General features: G+C 41.7%; 1 protein-coding gene and 1 pseudogene across 2 annotated transcripts; both read right to left on the bottom strand.

Annotated features, from left to right (window-relative positions):
• Positions 1-4,546: 4,546 nt before the first annotated feature.
• LOC128598869 (mitochondrial import inner membrane translocase subunit TIM14-like) lies at positions 4,547-5,131 on the bottom strand. The gene has a single exon (XM_053609712.1). The coding sequence runs from the start codon at positions 4,992-4,994 to the stop codon at positions 4,644-4,646; it is 351 nt and encodes a 116-aa protein (XP_053465687.1). The 5' UTR covers positions 4,995-5,131; the 3' UTR covers positions 4,547-4,643.
• A 13,632-nt stretch (positions 5,132-18,763) lies between these two features.
• LOC128560131 (elongation factor 1-alpha 1-like) lies at positions 18,764-20,430 on the bottom strand (annotated as a pseudogene). The gene has a single exon (XR_008372891.1). The product of XR_008372891.1 is annotated as an elongation factor 1-alpha 1-like (transcript).
• Positions 20,431-25,990: the final 5,560 nt, after the last annotated feature.

Here is a 25,990-nt window from a genome sequence, read left to right as displayed (position 1 = left end):
TATTCAATTCAGTATATAAAGTTCAACTACATACTAGGATATATAGTTTGGATCATCATTTCCTTACGAAGGCTCCCCGGCCACATAAAACTTCTATTAAATAAATTTGTATGCTTCTCTCCTGTTAATCTATCCAATGTCAGCTTGATTCTCTGGCCCAGCCAGAGCCCAGAAGGATGGAGGTAGAGTTTTGCCTCCCCTACAAAGCAATTGTTGAAACTGCTTTAATGATGTGAATGGATATCAACTCCGGCCCAAAATTTTTGCTCTGTAAAAGAAGTCCAAACATCTCTAGTTTGAACTAGTAGCTCTAGTTCAGAGCTTAGTTGGTATCCTGGACGCCTCAGTGAAGAACTGACCCTTGACAAAGAGCTGGGAGCAATGTGGATAACATCAGAGTACTGCTTAGCATTATATTTGGTCATGAACAAATAAAGTGACAGTTAAACAAGATAAAATCCCTGATTGTCAGGGGCGGCGCCTGTGGCTCAAAGGAGTAGGGCGCTGGCCCCATATGCCAGAGGTGGTGGGTTCAAACCCAGCCTGGGCCAAAAACTGAAAAAAAAAAAAGTCCCTGATTGTCCTCTATCTCTTAGTGTCTTGAAACTTGCATCTCACTGTAATTAGATAAGACTTTGCCTAGAAGGGGAGACAACACTAAATTTGAGATATTCAGAGATAAAAATTTCCAATTTGTTGCACAATAAAAGATCATGAATTGTGTCTTATATAGCATAATCATCATCAAACAATGAATGAGTGCCTTTCTGTAAAGTTTTTTTTTTTTTTAATTACAACCTATTACATACATATTCCATCTCCCTGACTTGGCACGTGAAGATAATGCTATCACAGTCTCACGGTTTAAGGACACTATGATGAAAACAATTTAAATGGCTTTGAAGGATCTGGACAATGAATAATCAGATGCTGTGGTGACACATACCTGTAACCCCAGCTGAGGATGGGGGGGATCCTTTGAGACTAGGAGCTCAAGGCTGCAGTAACATATAATTGCACACGTGAATACCCACTACGCTCCAGCCTGGGCAACATAGGAAAACCCCTCTCCAAAAATAATTACAATGATTAGATGCCTTCATGTATCAGGTATAAAAAAAATACACATCATGATGAAACATTAATGCCTGTGTCTACCAAAAAGTCAGTACTAATGGTCGTATTAATAATAGCAGCTAACTTAAGGAGTAACTCGCCAGGCTTCAAACCCTGTGCTGAATTAACCATGCATGGTTGTCTCCTTTAGTCCTTCAACTACGATAGTTCTTCATCGCCTCAAGAATAATGCTATAAAGTAAATGAAATATTTTTCAAGTGGTTGGAATTTCTTAGGAATTCTGTGTAAACCCAAATATGATTAATATCAAGCATATTGCATAGGCTTTTGCAAATAGATAGTAGCATTATTTATCATTTAGTCTGTGAACCTCAAATATGATTTTAATTGGGTATTGAAAATAAATGGATGAAAATGAAAATATAATATTCAATAATTTTTACCTTAGGCCAGGTACGTGGCTCACACCTGTAATCCTTAGCAGTCTGAGAGGCTGAGAAGGGGGATTGCTTGAGCTCAGGAGTTTGAGACCAGCCTGAGCAAGAGTGAGACCCTCTCTAAATGTGGCAGGTGCCTGTAGTCCCAGCTACTTGGTAGGCTGAGCCAAGAGAATCACTTGAGCCCAAGAGTTTGAGGTTGCTGTGAGCTATGATGACACCATGGCACTCAACCCCAGTGCAAGCCAATGAGACTTTCTAACAACAACAAAAAAAGATAATAAGTCTTACCTTACTCACTTAAGTATTATAAAAGCAAATGGTAATAATCCATTTCTAATTAGCGGTACAAACAAAAGCACTCTGGTACATAGTTTTTAAGAACTACTTTCCCAATATAATGAATTATGTAGGTAGCATTTTTAAAAACAATCCATGCCCATGTCTCTTGTCCCAGAATGAGGCCAAAAGTTTATAACCAGCCTGGGCAACATAGTGAGCAAGACCCTGTCTGTTTTTTTTACTTTTTTGTAGAGACAGGGTCTCACTGCCCACAGTCCCTGCCACTCAGGAGGCTGAGGTGGGAGAGTGTTTCAGCCCGGAGTCCAAAGTTACAGTGAGCTTTGAGCAGACCACTGCACTCCAGCCTGACTGACAGAATAAGACCCTATCTCTTAAAAAAAAAAAATCTATAAAATATCAATATAAAGATTTCAGAATAAACGTATCTATACTAAATACTTTTTAAATTACTTCTTAAATGATAAGAAGTACTAAAACATTTCTTTACTTCAATACATAAATGCAGAAAACTTTAAAAGCAGAGTTTTTTTTTTTTTTTTGTAGAGACAGAGTCTCACTTTATGGCCCTCTGTAGAGAGCCATAGCATCACACAGCTCACAGCAACCTCCAACTCCTGGGCTTAAGCGATTCTCTTGCCTCAGCCTCCTGAGCAGCTGGGACTACAGGTGCCCGCCACAATGCCCGGCTATTTTTTGGTTGCAGTTCAGCCAGGGCCAGGTTTGAACCTGCCACCCTCGGCATATGGGGCCGGTGCCTTACCGACTGAGCCACAGGCGCCGCCCTAAAAGCAGAGTTTTTAATTTTAATTTTGTCAAGCTAAAATAACCAACTAGCTAGTATTTCAGGAAAGAATTTCAAAGTATCAATATCAATTACAATATTAAGAAAACTTTACTGACTGCTTCATCTATGGTAAGTAATCTCAATTATTTGCTAACCCTGATTCAGTATTTGACGGGCAATAATAGAAAATCTTGGGTATAAAAATGGAAAATTGGGGCTCATAAACTTCATAATACTACATTTTTGAGAATTAAAAAGTCCACAAACGGGCGGTGCCTGTGGCTCAAAGGAGTAGTGTGCCAGCCCCATATGCCAGAGGTGGCGGGTTCAAACCCAGCCCCAGCCAAAAACTGCAAAAAAAAAAAAAAAAGTCCACAGACTTTCCAGACTTTGTGAAATTTCCAAAGTTGTTATAGATTTATCCTTTTTTACTTAGGATAATCAAGTATTTTTATGCCAGTGAAAAGGCTGAATTGCATTTGTGATAGCAGAAAATCTACGGCTGTGTTTTTCAACCTTTTCTATTTCCCCACACACTTGAAGCTATAGTTAAACTGCGGCACACTTAAATTATGTCAATTTTTTAAAAAGTTTTTTAAAAGTACTTACCTGTGTTTTGAACTTATTTCAAAAATAATTTAATTAATGATCTTTAAAAATTTTTGCAGCATACCTAAGATCCCCTTCATGGCACATCAGTGGTACCAGGCCATACCAGTGTGCCGGAGCACACTAGTTAAAAATCACTGATCTAGACTCGGTGCCTGTGGCTCAAGTGGCTAAGGTGCCAGCCACATACACCTGAGCTGACGGGTTCAAATCCAGCCCAGGCCTCCCAAACAACGACAGCTGCAACCAAAAAATAGCCGGGTGTTGTGGCGGGCGCCTATAGTCCCAGCTACTTGGCAGGCAGAGGCAAGAGTATCGCTCGAGCCCATGAGTTAGAGGTTGCTGTGAGCTGTGATGCCATAGCACTCTACCCAGGGTGATAGCTTGAGGCTCTGTCTCAAAAAAAAAAGAAAAAAAAAATGGCTCAGCGCCTGTGGCTCAAGTGGCTAAGGCACCAGCCACATACACCTGAGCTGGCCGGTTCGAATCCAGCCTGGCCCGCCAAATAGCAATGACGGCTGCAACCAAAAAAAATAGCCGGGCATTGTGGCAGGCACCTGTAGTCCAGCTACTTGGGAGGCTGAGGCAGAAGAATCACTTGACTCCAGGAATTGGAGGTTGCTGTGAGCTGTGAAGGCACAGCACTTTACCCAGGCCGACAGCTTGAGGCTCTGTCTCAAAACAAAAGAAAAAAAAAAATCACTGATCTATTGGCCAGGCACAATGGCTCACATCTGTAATCCTTGTACTCTGGGAGGCCGAGGCAAGTGGATAGCTAGAGCCCAAGAGTTGGAGGCTGCTGTGAGCTAGGATGCCACAGCACTCTACCCAGGGTGACAGCTTGAGACTCTAATTTAAAAATATATATATATCACTGGTCTATGGTCTTGAGCAGTTATGGGTTAATTTATTCCTTTTAGATTCCAGGTAATCCTACTGAGCAGGTGTATTTGAGAACATTATTCTAGTCTAGCTCAGTGGTTTGCGTAGAGTGGTCCTAAGACCAGCATCACTTGAGCTGTGATAAGAAATTTGAATTCTAGTGCCCCCTCCACACAGCAAATCAAGAATTTTGGGGGTGGAACCATCAGTCTGAGTTTTAATCACTATTGAGGTGATTTGGATCCTTGCTATGATTTAAAAATCTCTGTAGTTATGTTCTACTATGTTCTGTTTATCAACTGGGTGACACTGGGACTAATCTTTCGGTTTCGTTTTTCTCATCTGTAAAATGGGGGTACTATATACCTGCCTAACCCATTCAAGAAAACTCTTCTTTTTGTGTGTGTGAAGGTATTTATTTATTTATTTATTTATTTTTTAGTTTATGCCAAGTCATTTTCAAAACTGAACCTCTGAGGCATTTTATTATAAAAAGTTGGCACTCACATAACATAACTAATATGAACTTAAAATTCATTATAAGTTTACTTCATTTTTTAGCTTGACCTTCTAGTAAATCTTTAGCTTCATTGATTTTGGCTGCTATATAAGGAGATCCTCCTTTGTCTGGGTGATTTAAGAGCATAATTCGTCCATGAGCATCTCTTATTTTCCCTTTATTGGCAGTAGGGCTTACACCTAGTATTAATGCTGCTTCCCGTTTTGTCATTTTGGGTTCAAACCCACCTCTGTAATAGCCACCACTAAAGGCAGATTTTGGCAGACTCTGAAAAACTTGTTTTACTTGAGGCTCCATATGCTTCATGGCTTGCAAAACATAACGACCTGCAAATCCTGCAGCAGCAATGGTTAGTCCAACTGCTACCACTGTACTGGCCATGGCTCCGGCTCAGCTCCCCCCGCCTCCACCCGGAGCGCGGATCATCCCAGCCAAAAGGCCGCGGCCACAAACTGCGCGCCTTTCCCGAGGAGCAACGCAGCCGCAGGCAGTACGCACAAGCCTCCCGGGCACAGGTTCCCTACCGAAGGTATTTATTTATTTGTTTTTGTAACAAGTTAAAAATTGTATATGTTCAGGCTGTGCACGCAGGCTCATGCCTGTACTCCTAGCACTGTGGGAAGCCGTATTGCCTGAGCTCACAGGTTTGAGACCAGCTGAGCCAGAACAGGACCTCTTCTCTAAAACTAACTGGGCATTGTGGTGGGCACCTGTAGTCCCAGCTACTTGGGAGGCTTAGGCAAAACCAAGAGTTTAAGGTTGCTGTGAGCTGTGATTCCATGGCACTATACCGAAGGCCATAAAGTGAGACTCCATCTCCAAAAAAAAAAAACAAAAACCATTGCATATGTTCATGGTGTACAACATGATGTTTTGACATATGAATACATTGTGGGATGGCTAAATCAAGTTATCTGACATATGCATTACCTCCCTTACTGATTTTTTTGTGATAAGGATACTTAAAATTGGCCCTTTTAACAATTTTCAAATACACAATATATTGTTATTAACTGTACTCACCATAAAGTTCAAAAAAGATCTCTTGAATTTATTCTTCCTGTCAAACTGAAATTTTGCATTTCTCCCAATCCTCCCAACCCCCAATAGTAGCCCTGCAAAGATGGACATGTAGTATCCAATACCATTGTCTTTTGAGAAGCCTAGAGAGTTGAACACTTATAAAGTAATATTAATAGTAGTAATACTTTCATCTGTTAAACACTAACCAGATCTCTTTACATTATTTTACTCAATCATTACTACAACATGTGTTTATGTATAATACTATCCTGATTTTTCGGATGAGAAAATTGAGGCTTTGAGGATTTAAGAAACATACTAAGGTGACCCAGCAGAGCCAAATTAGAACTCAGATCTGTTTTACGATTGCCTCCAAACTGAACTAGGTTCATTTGTCCACCCTCAATGGAAAGCCAAACACCAAACCACGAGTTTTTGCTGCAAGAAAGATTTACTGCCAGGGTGTTAAGCAAGGAGTTAAGAATCAGGCTCAGATCTGTGTCCAGGAGCTGAGGACTGAGTCAGGTGTTATAATCACAGGAGTGATCTGACTAGATCTTGCAATGAAGTGATTCTGCGGGGGTGGGGCATGATCTGTCTGGAGCATCATATGTGATATCAGGGCTCAATCTAATTCAATCCTGGATCCTTCTTTTTTTTTTGGTAAAATATTCAGAGTTTATTTATTTATTTATTTTTGAGCCAGAGTCTCAAGCTGTCGCCCTGGGTAGAGTGCTGTGTCATTACAGCTCACAACAACCTCAACCTCTTGGGCTTAAGAGATTCTCTTGCCTCAGCCACCCAAGTAGATAGGATTACAGGCGCCTGCCACAACACCCGGCTAGTTTTTGGTTGTAGTTGTCACTGTTGTTTGGCAGGCCCAGGCTAGATTCAAACCCTCCAGCTCTGGTGTATGTGGCTGGCGCCCTAGCCGCTTGAGTTACAGACACTGAGCCGAATCCTGGATCTTTCTATGAGGTGCCAGCTTTTTAATTCAGTCCCTCCTTCTTAGTCTGAGCACGTGGGTTCTACTCATGGTTGCATATGGTCAACACAAGCAAGCTTGGGCTACGTGACTTTAAGCTGGAGGTCTATGGCAGCTAAAAACAACCAACAACTTTGATACACAAAAGTTGAACCAGACCAGGCTTAGTGGCTCATGTGTGAAATCTCAGCAGTTTGGGAGGCTCAGAGGGGAGGATTTCTTGAGGTTAGGAGTTCAAGAACAGCCTGAGCAAGAGTGAGACTTTGCCTCTGCAAAAAAATTTTAAAAATTAATTGCATGTGGTGGCATGCACCTGTAGTCCCAGCTTTTGACAGGAGGATCACTTGAGCCCAGGAAGTTTGAGGTTGCAGTGAGCTATTGATATAGGGAGGATAGCCCCCAGCGCAGCAGGAGGACCTACCACTTATGGTCTGCAGGTATTGGTGCAGTGGTCCATAGGTTTGGAGGGTGGGGGTAGAGACAAAGGAGGCACCAGTGGCCAGAGGGACTGGACAACTGCTGAGGGGACACTTCTAGGTTGCCAGCTTAGGGAGTGCTGTGATATCTCCAACCAGACCTGGTTCCCTTCCCTTGCACTTGCAGGTTAACTGGGAATCCCTCATTTCCCCAGCCTAGTCAATTTCATGTAAGTTTCCTAGGCTAGGAAAGGAAGTGATTGTACCCATTCATTCATATGACCTATAAGGGATATTTTTTTACCACTTGGGTTTTTCCCACTGCCAGGAGCTCTGGTGCTTTTTCTCTGTCTTACCACGGATCTCTGGTCTGTGGATTCATTCTTCAAATCCTCTAGACCAAGGACCGGTAGAAGGACCAAGGACCAAGGAAGAAGAAATTCCGGTAACACTATGATAATACCACTGCACTCTACCCTGGGCATCAGAACAAGACCCTGTCTCAAAACAAACAAAAAAAAAAGTTGAACAAATTGTTCTGATAAGGTTACACTATTAAGCTATACCCTTTCACCTTTTGCCCTTATTCAGGTAGCATGAGAAAGAGAAGAAATTCACATTTTAATTTAAAATATGGGAACTAGGAATGGATACAAAATTATAGCTAGATAGGAAGAATAATTTCTAGTGTTCAATAGCCCTGTAGGATGAATGGAGTCAGCAATAATTTGCTGTATATGTTCAAAGAACTAGAAGAGAGAACTTTGAATGTTTCTAACACACAAAAAAAAATGTTTGAAGTGACAGATAACCCTAATTACTTGATTTGATCACTAGACATCAAATACATTCCTAGAAATATTATTCTGTGACATACAAATATGACAATTATTGTCAAAAATAAAGGCAAAAAAGAAAAACTAATTACAATCTAATTTGTTTATTAGGAAGGGGATGTAGACGTAAACTTAATTCATATTGCCAAAATATTGCATAGCAGTTAAAATGAATATTTACCCACCTTTATCAGTCAACAAAAATAATTCTTTAAAAAGCATTGAATTAAAGATCAAGTTTATAAGCAAAAAGAAAAAGAGAATTTCTTTATGTACTACCATTCTAATCTATTTGTTTACTATGCCTAGGATTCTGATGCATTCTCCCTATTTATTTCTGTTGTAGGCCACTGTTAGCAGAGGTTCCTGAATTTTTTTTTTTTTTTTTTGAGAGATTTCCCCCAACTCCACCACCATACACACTCCTGGTTCTCTTTTCTAAAATCCGCATGTAGTTTAGGCTTTAATGTGGCAAAACTTGTCCCAGATGCTTATCTGAATCTGATAATCTGATCATCATGTCTTTAATAAGCTTTCAGCCCTGACCTACATGTCGAGTCTGGATTCTTTTATAGCTTTTGAGTCTAAACAAGTTCCTGACCTTGCCAACCGTAGCCCAGCACCAGAAGATTTCTGACAGCATAAAACTCAAGGCCTAATCTTAAGACTATGTAATGAAACTGATAACCATAAATTCCACGCTGGCCTCAGTACCACAGGACCTAGCATTTCTGTTACTTCCAAAGCAAATCACAACTGTATGTGAAATAAGAAGTTGCTGCCCTGAAAACATGTTAAATACGGCTTATTACACAATGTTTTGTAAGCACAGCCAGACCACTCTGTTCTTATAAACAGGAGGTGGACTGTTTCAATTAGATGCTGACCAAGTAAAGTTAAATGTAATGATGTTGTTACATATTTCAAGTCTTGTTGTTTCTTTTAAGAAAAGCAACATCCAGGGCGGCGCCTGTGGCTCAGTGAGTAGGGCGCCGGCCCCATATACCGAGGGTGGCGGGTTCAAACCCAGCCCCCGCCAAACTGCAACCAAAAAATAGCCGGGCGTTGTGGCGGGCGTCTGTAGTCCCAGCTACTTGGGAGACTGAGGCAAGAAAATCGCTTAAGCCCAGGAGTTGGAGGTTGCTGTGAGCTGAGGGCTATAAAGTGAGACTCTGTCTCTACAAAAAAAAAAAAAAAAAGAAAAGCAACATCCAGCTGTCCCATCTCCTTCCTGCAGTTGCTCCCACACTGCCCCTTCCTTCCACTCTCTTCCCAAACACTCTGAAACTGTCAAGCACTTTATTAATATATACCAGAGCTGGCAGTTCTCCACAGGGATCAGGAATTTGTTATGTAAGAAAGAATAGGTTTTACATTTCTTTAAGAAAGCTGAGCAGGTGAAGGTCCAGACAGAAATCTATCAAACTTAAAACTTGAAACAAGCTTCCCCAAAGTAGTAAGAAAAGCTATACAAGCAAACAGAAATCAAAACAATAATAATATATGGAGTTCTATTTTTTTCATAAACCGCTTGTGTCCTCTAACCTCTTCGTGCCTGGGGTGCTATGTACTTGTACAGCCTAAAAACCATGTTCTGAGAGTGGATAAACCAGTCTGTGTGTTAGAACCAAAGCGGGCCTTGAGCCACAAGGTTGAAAACGGAAAGAAAAGGCAATGCGAGCAAGCTATCTGCTTGACATCAGACATTTATCTTTTGCTTTTTATCCCTTCTCCTTTAAAAAAAAAAAAAAAAGCAAACTTTAAACATATTAAATAGGGTGGCGCCTGTGGCTCAGTGAGTAGGGCGCCAGCCCCATATGCCGAGGGTGGTGGGTTCAAACCCAGCCCCGGCCAAACTGCAACAACAAAAAAATAGCCGGGCGTTGTGGCGGGCGCCTGTAGTCCCAGCTGCTCGGGAGGCTGAGGCAGGAGAATCGCGTAAGCCCAAGAGTTAGAGGTTGCTGTGAGCCGTGTGACGCCACGGCACTCTACCCGAGGGCGGTACAGTGAGACTCTGTCTCTACAAAAATAAATAAATAAATAAATAAATAAACATATTAAATAGGTCATGCAAAGCCATACACTAAAAATCAGCAGCTTCTGAAATGTATTAACTTCTGGGCAAAACTGTAGTTGCTTGAAAGTGCTTAGATACCTTTAATCCTCATGAACTCTTTTAACTGAAACCTTGGGAGTGAGCAGAAATATCTGTGCTAACATCTTCTTGTCTGTCTCCGTCTTGATTGCCCCCAGCAGCCAGGGGTATTGATTAGCCTTGTTTCAAATTCCTGCTGAGATCTGATAGTTGCCGTAGATCTCTGCGCTTTAGAAACCCCCAAGTTCTAGCTACAGATAAATGATAGAGCATGTGTTCCTATGGCAAAAAACCAACATAAAGGTTGTTTTTCTTGTAGCTTCAAGAAAGGGGACAAAAATAAAGGTTGACACATACCTTTAAGAGTGTCATTTTTAATTAAAGTACTTATTGAGATAATTTATGTAAATCCCTCCCCCTACCCCCAGCAGCTCACTTTATCGCCCTTGGTAGAGTGCTGTAGCGTCACAGCTCACAGCAACCTCCAACTCCTGGGCTTAGGCGATTCTCTTGCCTCAGCCTCCCAAGCAGCTGGGACTACAGGCGCCCGCTACAACGCCTGGCTGTTTTTTTGTTGCAGTTTGGCCGGGGCCGAGTTTGAACCCGCCACCCTCGGTATATGGGGCCGGGCGCCCTACTCACTGAGCCACAGGTGCTGCCTGAGATAATTGTAGATTTACACATGGTTGTAAAAAATAATACAGACAGATTCTGTGTACACTTTGCCCAATTAACACATTTTGGGAAAACACAGTACCCCGTTGCACCTAGGATATTGACATCGACACAATCTCCCCCTCTCATTCTGATTTCCCCAGTTTTACTCGTCTGTGTGGGTGCACTTATATTTTGCTCTAAGTGATTTTAACACCTGTGTAGGTTTGTATGTGGAGCACCACAAGGTTCTCCCCTTCTGCGTTTTGTAGCCACATCCATCTCTCTCCCACCGACCCTCTTGCTTCCTTCACCCCTGATAACACTAATTTATTCTCCATTTCTTTTTTTTTTTGTGGTTTTTGGCCGGGGCTGGGTTTGAACCTGCCACCTCCGGCATATGGGACCGGTGCCCTACTCCTTGAGCCACAGGCGCCACCCTATTCTCCATTTCTAAAATTTTTGTCATTTCAAAAATATTACATAAATGGAATCATACTGAGGTAGGGATTCTGCAGAACTAAGTTTCCCAAGAAAAAAAGTTACAGTTCCCAAAACAACAGGGTAGGAAAGAACCAGAAAAGGCTGAAACCAATTGAGGCCAAGATGGAAGAGAAAATAACCACGGCCTGACCCCACAGCTCATTATACACTAATGATAAAAATTAGCATGTTAAAAACCCTCAGCCAGCACAACCAAGGACAGTTTAAAATAACCATGGCAACCCTGGAATGTTACTTTACAAGGTAAGGAAAGAGGAGGAAATTCCTCCCCCCTCCCCTGTTCCTGGAAATCTCCACCTTTTTTCTCCAGAAAATCTTAATAACCCACCCGTTATTTAGCATATAATTAAGAGATAGCCATAAATAGACTTTACCAGCAAGGTACAGGGACTATTCTCCCTTGTTCTGAGAGATAGCTGCTGCTCTGTCTAGGGGTAGCCTGAGTGCTGTTTTTTTAATGGATGTTGTTTTCATTTCCACCTTAAGGCTTGCAGTTGAATTCCTTCCTGCAGGAAACCAAGAACCTTCTGGGCCTTCCAATCAGACTGGGGAGTGAGCTCCTTCTGTCACCGACCACCGTTCACTTGGACTTTGTTGCTTCTCCTGCTTGCAGAACTCTGCTGAAGCTTACTAAGCTCTCCTAAGAAAGACTCTTAGATCGTTCCTTCTAAGACTGCTTAACACTCAAAGACCATTCTCTCTCTCTCTCTCTTCTGCTAAAGTAAATATCCCTCAGGCACCTAAGAGCAATTGTTCCTGAGAGAGACAACAGCATAGCAGTACGGGTCTGGAACACAGCTAGATAGGCTAGATAGGCCGGGCGGGGACCTGGCTGGCCCCGGGCCCTGATAAGTGGCATCCTCAAAGGGACCCCACAGGGCTCACTTTCTGATGACAATACAATGTGTAACCTTTGGGAATTGGCTTTTTAAAAATTGAGCATAATTCTCTGGAGATTCATCCAAGAAACTGTTAAACTACTAACTTTAACTATATTCACTTGCAGAAGAACACCTGGGCCATTCTACTTTAACAGTGTAGCAAAACTGCTATGGGCATTTGTGAAGAATGTAATTTCATTTTTGCGAGATTAGTGCCCAAGAGTATAGTTGCTGGGTCATGTGGTAGTTGTAAATTTAGTTCAAATGAAACTGTTGAACTGTTTTCCAAGATGGCAGTAGTTTTAACTGTTGTGTCCTTTGCTGTGCCGAAGCTTTTTAGCTTAATTAAGACGCATTTATTTATTTTTATTGTTGTTGCCATTGCTGTTGGAATCTTCTTCATAAAATCTTTCCCCATGCTGATATCATCAAGAGTTTTCCCATGCTTCCTTGTAGGATTTTTATCATTTTGTGTCTTAGATTTAAATCTTTTATCCACTGTGAGTCAATTTTTCAAAGTGGTAAGAGGTGCAGGTACAATTTCAGTCTTTTAACATGTGGTTATCCAGTTCTCCCACCACCATTTGTTCAATAGGGATTCTTTTCCTCAGGGTATGCTTTTCTTCGGTTTATGGAAGATCAGATGGTGGTAAGAGGCTGATTTTATCTCTTAAATTTTCTATTCTGTTTGATAGATCTATGCCTCTACTTTTGTGCCAATACATGCCCTTTTGATCACTGTGGACTTGTAGTATAACCTGAAGTCTGGTAGAGTGATGCCTCCAGATTTGTTCCTGTTACTAAGAATTTCCTTGGCTATATATATATTTTTTCTGGTTCCATACAAAATGAAGGACTATTCAAAATAAGAAAAGGTGTTTGCTTGTTACTAATCTGACAAAGGGTTAACACCTAGACTCTACAGAGAACTCTAATCAACAAGAAAATAGTAAACAAATCTCATCTATCTCTGGGCAAGAGACATGAACAGAATCTTCTCCAAAGACGACAGACAAATGGCCAACAAACATAAAAAAGTGCTCGTCATGCCTAATTAACAGAGAAATGCACATCAAAACCACCCTAAGACATCACCTAACCCTAGTGAGAACAGCCCACATCACAAAGTCCCACAGCTGCAGATGCTGGCGCAGTTGTGAGAGAAGGAAACAGTTGACAGTGGTGGTGGGACTGCAAACTCATACAGCCTCTTTGGAAAGAAGTATGGAGAATCCTCAAAGAACTCAAAATAGATTTTCCATCTGATCCCACAATCCCATTACTAGGTTTCTACCTAGAAGAAAAAAAAATCATTTATAATAAGGACATTTGCACTAGATTGTTTAACACAGCTTAATTTACACTGACCAAGATGTGAAATCAACTGCCCATAACCGATGAATGGATTAATTAACTGTGATATATGTATACCATGGAATACCATTCCATAAAAAGATGGAGATTTTACATCTTTAGTATCAACCTGGTTGGAGTTGTTGAACATTTTCCTTAGCAAAGTATCACAAGAGTGGAAAAATGTGTATCCAACATACTCAATAGTAACATGAAGCCAGTAGACAAATAAACACACACCCAAAGAAAAGAAAAACTCACACGGGGGTGGCTCAGCGCCCCTGGCTCAGTGAGTGAGGCGCTGGCCACATGCACCGAGGCTGGTGGGTCCAGGCCAGGCCTACTGAACAGCAGTGACAACTGCAACCAAAAAATAGCTGGGCTTTGTGGCGGGCACCTGTAGTCCCAGCTACTTGGGAGTCTGAGGCAGGAGAATCACTTAAGCCCAGGAGTTTGAGGTTGCTGTGAGCTGACACTACAGCACTCTATCAAGGGCGACATAGTGAGACTCTGTCTCAAAAAAAAATTCACATGTGGGGAAGTGAAGCTGAGGAAGTGAGGAGAGTGGAAGAGGGAGGGGGTTGGTGCACTCGACTACCAGGCACCATGTAGGGGTGTATGGCACACTTCCTGGGTAAGGGGCATAACTGCAACAGGGACTTTACCTCACAAATGCAAACAATGTAACCTAATCGTTTGTACCCGGAAATTAATACTATTAACTTATTATTATGTTATTATGACATAATTAATAATATTAACTAGAATTTTTTTTAAAGTGGCATTAACATTCTGCATTTTCACTAGTATATAAATGATCCAGTCTCCTTTCCAGGATCCTAATGTCTTCCTTTACACACATCTGCATTTAGTGTTGACACTATTTTTAAAATTTTAACCATTCTGAGAAGTGATATTGTGCTTTTAGTTTGCATTTCCCTGGTGGCTAATGAGGGCAAATATCCTTACATTTGCTTATTAGCCAACTATATATCTTCATCGATTAATTGACAATTCAATGTCTTTTGCTCATTTCCTAATTGGATTGTTTATTTTTTTACTGTTGAGCTTTGAGAATTCTTTATAAGTTCTAGATACAAGTCCTCTGTCAGATACATGGTTTGCAAATATTTTCTGCTAATCTTTAACTTGTCTTTTCATATTCTTCACCTATGATTGTGCAGAGCAATAGTTTTAAATTTTTATGACATTGAATTTATCAGTTTCCCTTTTATGGATCCTGCTTTTGGTTTCAAGTCTATGAACTCTTTGCCTAGCCCTAGATCTGAAGATTTTCTTCTGTTTTTTTTCCTAAAAGTTGTATAGTTTCAAGCTCGGTGACTGTGGCTCAAGCGGCTAAGGTACCAGCCATATACACCTGAGCTGGCAGGTTTGAATCCAGCCCGGGTCCTCCAAACAACAATGATGGCTGCAACCAAAAAATAGCCAAGCTTTGTGGCAGGCGCCTGTAGTCCCAGTTACTTGGGAGGCAGAGGCAGGAGAATCGTTTGAGCTCAGGAGTTGGAGGTTGCTGTGAGCTGTGATATTACAGCACTCTACCCAGGGTGACAGCTTGAGGCTCTGTCTCAAAAAAAAAAAAAAAGTTGTATAGTTTTATATTTTATGTTTAAGTTCTTTTTTTTTCTTTCACTTTTTGGCTGTGGCTGGGTTTGAACCCACCACCTCTGGTATATGGGGCCAGCGCCCTACTCCTTTGAGCCACAGGCACCACCCTGTTTAAGTTCTTGATCAACTTTTGTTAAAATTACATAAGGTGTGAGGATTAGATGAGGATTTTTTTTTCTTTTTTTGCTTATATCCAATGTGTAAACACCATTTGTTGAAAAGGCCATCTCTTTCCCAATAAATTGGTTTTACATCTTTGTCAAAAATCAGGTGAGCATATTTATGTGGGTCTACTTCTGGTTTTTCTGTTTTTGTTTTTGTTTTTTTTCGTAGAGACAGAGTCTCACTTTATTGCCCTAGGTAGAGTTCCATGGCGTCACAGCTCACAGCAACCTCCAGCCCCTGGGCCCAGGTGACTCTCTTGCCTCAGCCTCCCCTGTAGCTGGGACCACAGGTGCCCGCCACAACGCCCGGCTATTTTTTGTTGCACTTTGGCCGGGCCGGGTCCGAACTCACCACTCTCGGTATATGGGGTTGGCGCCCTACTCACTGAGCCACAGGTGCCACCCTGGTTTTTCTATTCTTGTCTATTGATCTATGTGTCTATTTCTCCACCAATATAACATTATCTTTATTACTCAGTTGTATAGCATAGGTCTTAGCATCAGAATTTCACTGTGTCCCACCAATGCCAAAAAAACTCACCTATCAAGATCGATATGGGTAGAAGAAACCTTCAAGATAGACTAAGAAAAGGGATATGTTTTTTGTCTTACAACAGTTATACCTGGAGAAGATTATGTACAGTTGTCAGAATACACCATTCCCTGTGTCAATGTAACTAATAGTTTACTTCAGAGTCATAAGACAATAACTATATCTTATGTCTATACACACACTAAAATTCCTAAGAGATGGTTTTTGGTGTGTAGACAACAGACTTTTTCTTATTTCCATCTAGTGCCACAGGAGAGGCCTGTTCTCTAGGGAGATTAGTACTTTCTTGCCCAGGGTACAGGATCTGAATAACACTGGACCTGGAAAAACTCGGCAGGTATGAAATTTAAGTCTCCCGAGAGATTGTCAGAGTGATGTTCACCCCTTCAGCCCAGATGAGTATATTTCCTTATCTTTATTTATGATGCCAGCTATAATAATTAAATTAAATGTTGATATAAGTCGGCTAGCTTGTGCCATGGTAAAAACACTGAACGCCACGAGGTCATTAGCACACAAGTCTGAGAAACTGTCTTAGAAAACTGTGCTGCTATTGATTACTTACCTTCGAGACATAATCATAGATGTCCAGAGTTTTAAAAAATGTACTGTTTCAGTTTATCAGATAATTCTCCATTAATAGAACACCATATACAATGAATACAAGATGTGCTTCATAATATCACCCAAAAGAAAAATGTTCTCAGTTTTGATCTTAATCAATTATTTTCCTGGTTACTTGATTTAAGTTAGTTGAAAACCTTAGCTATTAATGTAAAAATTATTTTTGTTTTAAAAATATTCGTATGTTACCATATCCAATATACCCTGCATTTCATGTATACTTGTACTATCTGTTGTAATCATTGTTCCCCTGGATATGTTAAAGTTGACCCTTATATTAATACAATTAATCACAGTGATTATTTTCATTCAAAATCTATTTCATAGATAAGAAATATAGTAATGAAAGCACATGCAGTGAGAATAAAATGGAGTCTGTCAGGCTAGGGCAGGCATGACACAGCTGGTCTTCACCTCTGGTCTCCCATTCTTACTGTTTTGTAAATTTAGCTCCCACCCTAAAAGATGCCCACATTGAATCATTTAGAAATTAACTTTTGAATTAGAAATGTTGTAATAGATTGTCACTGAGCTGTGCTCATTGTTTAAAATAAGGGTTATTGTGATCTTTACTATAAACCATTAAGTATAAACTGTAATTTAAAAATAACAGAGAACAGTCTTGGAAGGGCTACTCTTTCTGTTCTCTAGAATTCTGCCTCTAATAAATCAGGTTGATGGCCCTATCCCCGTCTCTGCATATTGGCTAACAGTAACAGGCGGCTAGACCCTCTTTGTCCAGTAACAGTTTTATGCCCTACCTTGCTTCACTTATATTTAGAAGGGACATCTAGAAGATAAATAAGAGAATGCCAGGAACCCCTGGGTACAGACAGGCTAGCCTTTGTGCCACTGAAGGGATTGTGTTAGTGACCTTTACCTAGTTTTCTCTTAACTCCAACTGGCCCTGCCCAGTTGTTAAACAAAGACACCTGAGTTGAGGGCAGGGTGACCTCAGACTTGGTTCTCTGCTTTCTCAGAACTATAGCCAAGTAGCCAAGGATCCCTGAAGTGAGGGGGAAGTGCAATGTTTGATGAACACCACCGGCTAATAGCTGGAGCCAGAGGATTAGGCCAGGCTGAGGGACTATGATCTTCTCAATCCCCTGCCAGACTTCTGAGTGGAAACTTTCAGGCAGAAATTAGATTAATTGCTGACGGAGTTAGATTACAAAGAAAAAATGAAAGTTGGGTGGCGCCTGTGGCTCAGTGAGTAGGGCGCCGGCCCCATATGCCGAGGGTGGCGGGTTCAAACCCAGCCCCCGCCAAACTGCAACAAAAAAATAGCCGGGTGCCAGCCCCGGCCAAACTGCAACAAAAAAATAGCCGGGTGCTGTGGTGGGCACCTGTAGTCCCAGCTACTCGGGAGGCTGAGGCAAGAGAATCGCTTAAGCCCAGGAGCTGGAGGTTGCTGTGAGCTGTGTGATGCCCCGGCACTCTACCAAGGGCCATAAAGTGAGACTCTGTCTCTACAAAAAAAAAAAAAAGAAAAAATGAAAGTTGTACTGACTACTATAAAGAATATAGTTACATGGATAACACAGGATTCATTTTCATGAATTACTCAACCTATGTAGACATAGGTATGAAAAGAGTATTTCCCTCTGCCACCCTGACACAGCACCCAGAGGGCATCTTAAATCAAGGGCATGCGGCTGCCCAGGCCCTTTTAACACACTGATTGCCACTCAAAAAAAAAAAAAGCCTTCATTTCTCCTCGGGCTGTTGCAGGAAGATGAAACCCAATGGCGAGAAAGAACACCCAAACACTGGAGGAAGGGCTTTATTTCAGCGGGCGGGGCTGTGGCAGACTCAGAGTCCCAAAATGGCTATGCTCCCCAATGAGAGGTCAAAGACCAAAAATAAAAGATTATTCCAAAACATGAAATGAAAGAAAACAGAGTCCGGGTTCTGTGTGGGCAACGTGGCCTTTATTTCCACCCCTGTATGAGTTAGCTGAGTTCTAGAAGGAAGTCAGCACATGGGTTAAGGTGGATGGGAATTGTAAAGGGTTGGAAGGGTAGGGATTGGCACATTCCCTTTTTCCCAGGTGGGACATTCTATGCATTCATTTCTTCCTGGGAAGGTTAGTTCTATTTGGGCAGGTCCCTCCATTTGACTCTATCATCCGGTCTTTTTAGTTATTATAAGGAGGCAGGATGATGGGCGTGGTATCTCTTGACTGCTTCCTGTGGGGTGGAGGGTGGTGTGGGCTACCTATAAGGAAAAAGGAAAATGAGAGAGGGAAGGGAGTGTTGTTTACAGGAACGTTCTTGGGTCTTCAGTTTGAACTGGTTGAGATCCATGTAGGGCAAGGATATAAGCGGTTGTTTTTCAGGTGACTGCCTGGTCAATAAATCGAGAGTTGAGATGGACAATTGCTGGTCTAAAACTTCCCCTCGCAAAATACCCCAAGTTTAGTTTTCCAGGATGGTGTTTCCATTAAAAAGTACTGATTTTAAAAACTAATAACTTAAAACTGCCACATAAAAAGAAACAAATGGTCCACGAAACATTTTCCTTTCCTTCTGAAGGTTTTACGATGCGTTGTTATCATTAACCAGTCTTTTACTATTAAACTTAAATGGCCAATTGAAACAAACAGTTCTGAGACGGTTCTTCCACCACTGATTAAGACTGGGGTGGCAGGTATTAGAGATAATATTCATTTAGCCTTCTGAGCTTTCTGGGCAGACTTGGTGACCTTGCCTGCTCCAGCAGCCTTCTTGTCCACTGCTTTGATGACACCAACAGCAACTGTCTGTCTCATTTCACGAACAGCGAAACGACCCAGAGGTGGATAATCTGAGAAGCTCTCAACACACATGGGTTTGCCAGGAACCATATCGACGATGGTGGTGTAACCAGATTTCAGGAATTTAGGGCCATCTTCCAGCTTCTTACCAGAGCGGCGGTCAATCTTTTCCTTTAGCTCAGCAAACTTGCAGCCACTGTGAGCTGTGTGACAATCCAGTACAGGAGCGTAGCCAGCACTAATTTGGCCTGGATGGTTCAGGATAATCACCTGAGCAGTGAAGCCAGCTGCTTCCATCAGTGGGTCATTTTTGCTATCACCAGCAACATTGCCACGACGAACATCTTTAACAGACACATTCTTGACATTGAAGCCCACATTGTCTCCTGGAAGAGCTTCACTCAAAGCTTCATGGTGCATTTCAACAGACTTCACTTCAGTTGTAACATTAACTGGAGCAAAGGTGACCACCATGCCAGGTTTGAGAACACCAGTCTCACTCGGCCCACAGGGATAGTACCAATACCACCAATTTTGTAGACATCCTGCAGAGGCAGAAGCAAGGGCTTGTCAGTTGGACAAGTTGGTGGCAGAATGCAATCCAGAGCTTCAAGCAGTGTGGTTCCACTGGCATTGCCATCCTTCCGGGTGACTTTCCATCCCTGAACCAAGGCATGTTTGCACTTGGCTCCAACATGTTGTCACCATTCCAACCAGAAACTGGCACAAATGCTACAGTGTCAGGGTTGTAGCCAATTTTCTTAATGTAAGTGCTGACTTCTTTAACGAGTTCCTCGTATCTCTTCTGGCTGTAGGGCGGCTCAGTGGAATCCATCTTGTTAACACCAACAATTAGTTGTTTCACACCTAGTGTGTAAGCCAGAAGGGCATGCTCACGGGTCTGCCCATTCTTTGAGATACCAGCTTCAAATTCACCAACACTAGCAGTAACTATCGGGACAGCACAGTCAGCCTGAGATGCACCTGTGATCATGTTTTTGATAAAGTCTCTGTGTCCTGGGGCATCAATGATAGTCACATAGTATTTGCTGGTCTCAAATTTCCACAGGGAGATATCAATGGTGATACCACGCTCACGTTCAGCCTTCAGTTTATCCAAGACCCACGCGTCCTTGAAAGAGCCCTTTCCCATCTCAGCAGCCTCTTTCTCAAATTTTTCAATGGTTCTCTTGTCAATGCCACCACATTTGTAGATCAGATGGCCAGTAGTGGTGGACTTGCCCGAATCTACGTGTCCAATGACAATGATGTTGATATGAGTCTTTTCCTTCCCCATTTTGGATCATATGGGCGGTTTTCACAACACCTGTTTTCTGGTGGCAAACCCGTTGCGGAAAAAAACTATATCTGTTATGTTTACCTGGATGGAGTTGGAACGCATTCTTCTTAGTAAAGTATCTTAAGAAAGGGAAAAGAAAGTATCCAATGTACTCAATACTATTATGAAACCAATATATAAACACTTACACATTCACAGGGATGATAAAAAACAAATATCGTCTAGCAAGAGGTGGGGGGAAGAGGAGGGAAGTGGGGAGGGCGATTGGTGGAAGGAGGAAGGGCATTTGGTGGGATCTCACCTAATGTGAATAATGCAAGGGTATATTTCAAAATAACTTAAGAGTAAATTTTAAATGTCTTACCACAAAAAATAAATGAATTTGAGTTGCCATAAAGGAATGTTAATTAGCTTGATGTGAGCATTCCATATTGTATATCAAATCATCACATTGTACCCCATAAATGTATACAACTATGATTGTAATCTAAAATTTAATAATAATAATGATAATAATAAAACCAAATAGACTGTGGCTTTTGTCATGGTTGCTCTCTCTCTCGTGTTGCTCACTCTGAAGACAGCTAGTTGCTGCTTGGTCAGGACACTCAGGCAGCTTAGGAAGAGGCCCAGTGTGAGGAACTAAACGAAGTACCTGGCTGGCAGCCAGGGAAGGATGGGGAGAGGGCAGATCTTCCTGCCACAGGACCCTCGCCCGCTGCAGCCTTACCTTTCCAGAAACCACTCCCAGCTTCCTGGTCCTCAGAAACTGCACGAAATAATAGATGCCTATTGTTTAAAGCCAAAAATACCTCCTATTCCAGGGCAGGGCTGCTCTATGAGGGCTGAGGTTGCCAGCTCCTTGTGCATTTGCAGGAGACTTTCTCCATAAAATATATTAAAAATTATATTTTATGACTCAGTTGGTATAAAGACAGAGAATCCAGGATGAGTTCATTTTCTTCTCCTGATTTTAGAAGTTAAAACATTTTTCTATGCACTGAAGTACCATGGGTTCTAGCCTACTGGATGTGACCCTGGCACTTGGGAATAGCATGGGAAGGGCCAAGAATAAATTATTAGCCCTGCCCCTGCCCAAATGCAAGCAAGAAGCCTATTCCATGGAGAGACTATTAGGATTTTGGCATATAGCCCACAATCATGGGTGTTACCAAAAGGGGACAGCATGAGCTGCATTGTGGAGGCTAAACCACACAATCCCGTGATGGGGGGCACCCATGACTGCTTAGGCTGACAGTGGGCCGCGTAACAGTAGCTGCTGGACTCAGTGTCTCCCTGAAACTCATGTCTGATACTGAATGAAATCTGGAGGCACTGAAGTGTTTAGATTTAAAGATGCAGGAGCTGGCTGGCTTGGGTTTAAATTCTACCTTTGGTATCTCCAGGCTGTGTTACCTTCAAAAAGTTTTTTAAGCTCTCTGTGCTTGAATTTTATGATCCAGAAAGTGAGAATAATGACAGAAGGTCATTGTGAGGATTATGTGAGTTAACATATATGAAACAGTTTTTACAGTGCCTGGCAGAGAGTAAGTCTTCAGTATTATAATCATCGTGATTGTTATCATTACTGGACTTCATCTGAGTTCTGACTCCTGTTGGCCCTTATGTTTTCTCCTCAGAGTTTACCATCATGTCTGGGATATGTCAGTGCAACCTACACATAAGAAGGAGCTGCCCAGAAGTCAGGATACACCGAATGGGAGCCCAGGCGGAGAGGACTGGGATTCTGCACAAGGCCCAGAGGGCTCAGAGACGATGCTCTCGTGCCTTCTGATGAACCCTGTTGTGATGTCTCCCTTTGCGGACTGATGGGCTCTACTTCTGAGGTTCTTTCTAAATAGTTATAAACCACAACTTGGTTTATCAGTAGTGTTAGACTGCAGCTGCTGGTGGTAGGCTGCCCTTCTGTGGCCCAGGTTTGGAGTACCTGAGCAGAAAGAAAAGAGAACAGCCTGGCGGGCAAACATGTGGCCACCATGACTGCTGGCTATCTGGTGTGTGTTCACACCAACTCCTGGAGAACTGCCATAATGCCAACAAGGCCAGGGGGACACGAACAATTGAGTAGTGTAAGATAGCCCATTTTGAGCTTAACAGTTACTGAAAGCAAAAAGGGCCCATCAAGGTCCTATTTAGAATGTGAGGTAGGTTCATAGAGGGTCAGGATAGGATGGTTGCAGGTCACGTTGAGGTTGGTCTCTCTGCATCTCTGAAGACCCAAATGTGGTACAGAATTGGGTCAGAGTGAATACGATTAAGCACAATCTCAGAGCCACATACACCACTTACACCTGTAGCTGACAGATGGACCATATCAAGCCCCTGTCCAGGGCGGTGCCTGTGAATAGGGTGCTGGCCCCATATACTGAGGGTGGCAGGTTCAAACCTGGCCCCAGCCAAACTGCAACAAAACATAGCTGGGTGTTGTGGCAGGCGCCTATAGTCCCAGCTACTCAGGAGGCTGAGGCAAGAAATCACCTAAGCCCAAGAGCTGGAGGTTGCTATGAGCTGTGACACCATGCGCTTTACCAGAGGCGACAAAGTGAAACTCTGTCAAAAAAAAAGCCCCTGTCCACAAGGCAAGAGGGGTTTGCTGTGCACTGAAGGAAACCGATACCTCTTTGGATTTGGAAGTTTTGTTCCTTATTTCAGAGGCCCTGACAGTGAGTGATATACAAAGGCAAATCTTCATCAGTCAGAGCCTCGAACCTGAATTTCTCCACTCAGGGTACACGTTTTACCAGTCAACACAGTATACGTGACTGGAAAGAATGGCAACTGGCTGTCACATAGCCCATGTTCAAAGTCAAAAGAGATGTTGGAAAATTGGAATAGGTGATTAAATAGGGTGTGTGCTGTGCACCCTTACATTGTACACAGTAGGTGAGAGTTTACCAACCCCCTCGCTGTACCCCTTTCCACTTTTTCTCCTTCCTTCTCCACTTGAATATAATTGTGTTTTCCTTTCATGTGGGCGAGTCGCTGATTATCTATTGGTTTCATATTAGTATTGAGTGTATTGGATCCTTGCTTTTCCGTTCTTGTGATACTTTACTAAGAAGCTGTTTCGGGTGGTGTCTGTGGCTCAAAGGAGTAGAGGGCCGGCCCCATATGCCGAAGGTGGTGGGTTCAAACCCAGCCCTGGCCAAAAAATGCAAAAAAGAAAAGAAGAAGCTGTTTCAACTCCATCCAGGTTAATACAAAAGATATAAAGCCTTCATATTTTTTATGGCTGAATAGTATCCCATGATATACATATATCACAGTTTATTAATCTATTCATGTGTTGATGGGCACCTGGGTTGATTCCACGTCTTGGTAGTTGTGAATTGAACTGCTATAAACATTCGAGTGTAAATGTCCTTGTGATAAAAATGATTTTTTTCTTCTGGGTAGATACAGAGTAATGGGATTGTGGGATCAAATGGAAGATCTACTTTTAGCTCTTTGAGGCTTCTCCAGACTTCTTTCCATAGCGGTTCTATTAGTTTGCAATCCCACCAACAAAATAAAATTGTTCTCTTCTCTCCACAACCATGCCAGCATCTCCACCTTTGGCATTTTGTGATATGGACTATTCTCCTTGGGGTTAGGTGATATCTCAGAGTAGTTTTGATTTGCATTTCTCAAAGGGGATGATGAGCATTTTTTCATGTTTTGGTTGGCCAGTAGGCTGTCTTCTTTAGAGAAGTTTCTGTTCAAGTCTTTGCCCACTTATAAATGGAATTGTTCGTTTTTCTTGTTGATTAATTCAAGTTATCTTAGATTCTAGTTATCAGCCCTTTGTCAGATTCATAGCCTGCAAGTATTTCCTCCCATTCAGAAGACTGTTGGTTTAGTTGTTGTGCATAAAAGGAACATTAAAAAAAATTTTTTTTCTGTATTCTCATGGAGATCAGAAGGTATTATACTCATATGTAAGAACAACGGGTCTGGTGGTGTACACCAGTAGCCGCAGTTACATCTACTTGGGAGGATTAGGGGGGAGAATAGTTTGAGCCCTGGAGTTTGAGTTTAGCCTTGGCAACTGGGCAACTTGGCAAGACTGTATCTCTAAAAAAAAAAAAAAAAAAGATATTTATGGAACAATAACAGAATAATAGAACAAGAAAGAGTTTTTAGTAATTAAAAATATAATAGTCAAAATAAAATATTCAATGAAAAGTTTTAAAGATGAGGTCCAGGAAATGTCCCAAAAATAAACCAAAAAGAAAAAGAGATGGAAAGTAGAAAAGTATTGGAGAAAATCTAAGAGACATATAAAATCAATGGAGAAGTTCCAGTATTTGACTAAGGAAGTTTTGGAATGAGTGAAAATAAAAAGAGAGAAGAAATTAGGCAGGTGGATAAGTAAATAGAGCAACAGATAAATAAATAAATAAATAAATAGGTAGACAGACAGACAAATAGGCAAATAAATTAATCCAGAAATGAAGGGCATTAACTATTCAGACTGAAAGAATCCACCGAGTAGCTAACAAGTGATAATGTATCTTTACCTTCATGCAATTCCAAATCATCGTGAGATTTTAGAACGCAAGTCATAAGAAGAAGATCCTGAAAGTTTACAGAAAGCATAGATCACAAGTATCAGAATATCACATGACTTCTTGGTAGGTAGTCTGGACCTAGAAGAAAATGGAGCAATATTTCCAAAATACACAGAGAAATGATTTTTACCAACAATTAAAGACCTAGCCACTCAGTGTAAGTGTACAATTAAGCCATTATTTTACATGTGCAAAATTTATTTCCCTCAAAGAAAACAGTGGAGTAAAATTCAAGAGGGACCTGGTAGTGCTAGATCCAGTAAGGACAATGCCAAAGGAAAGTCCTGAGCAGAACTGTGGCTATCAAGACGGCTGATGAAGTAGTGGCTTGACTGGCGGAGGACTCCAAAGGGAAGGGCTCTAGAGAAGGGGGTAAACCAGGACAATAATGATCGGGTGGCGCACTGGGGGAATCAGAGGCTGGTATACACAAAGGCAGAGATGAGGCAATTGGAAACAGCAACAAAAACACAAAATTGTATTATACAGAAACTGTAATTATGTTATAAGTCTTGGCTCTGCGGTGGATGATGTTTGCAGTGTTAGGACATAAATACTGATTATTTATTTGACTAAAAATAATGACAGAGGTGAAAGAGAAACCATGTTAGAGGATTAAACTTGTATCTCTCAAAGAAGAAGCCATTAAATTATGTCTGAAATCTAATAAGTCAGGAAATGGCAGTATAATAAGCATATTATTTTAAAATATGAAAATTACTAATAGAATCATAGCTTAACAAAAAGCAAAAGGCAGATGGCTCTGGGGATGAGGAGAATGGAAAAATAGTAGAGGGGACTAATTGAAGCTTTTGCAAATATTACCAAGGACACATCCAGGTTGTCTGGAACGAGAAATTCATACAATGTGGATGGAGGAAAGTTTTGTTTAAACAAATGGATAAACATTTAAAAATGAAAAATAGGGCGGCGCCTGTGGCTCAAAGGGGTAGAGCGCCGGTCCCATATGCTGGAGGTGGCGGGTTCAAACCCAGCCACGGCCAAAAACTGCGCAAAAAAATAAATAAATAAAAATG

This window comes from Nycticebus coucang, chromosome 11 (assembly GCF_027406575.1).
Source record: "Nycticebus coucang isolate mNycCou1 chromosome 11, mNycCou1.pri, whole genome shotgun sequence".
Taxonomy (NCBI): Eukaryota; Metazoa; Chordata; class Mammalia; order Primates; family Lorisidae; genus Nycticebus; species Nycticebus coucang.
The sequence above is the reverse complement of the archived record's forward strand: the minus strand, read 5'-3'. Positions and strand labels throughout refer to the sequence as shown.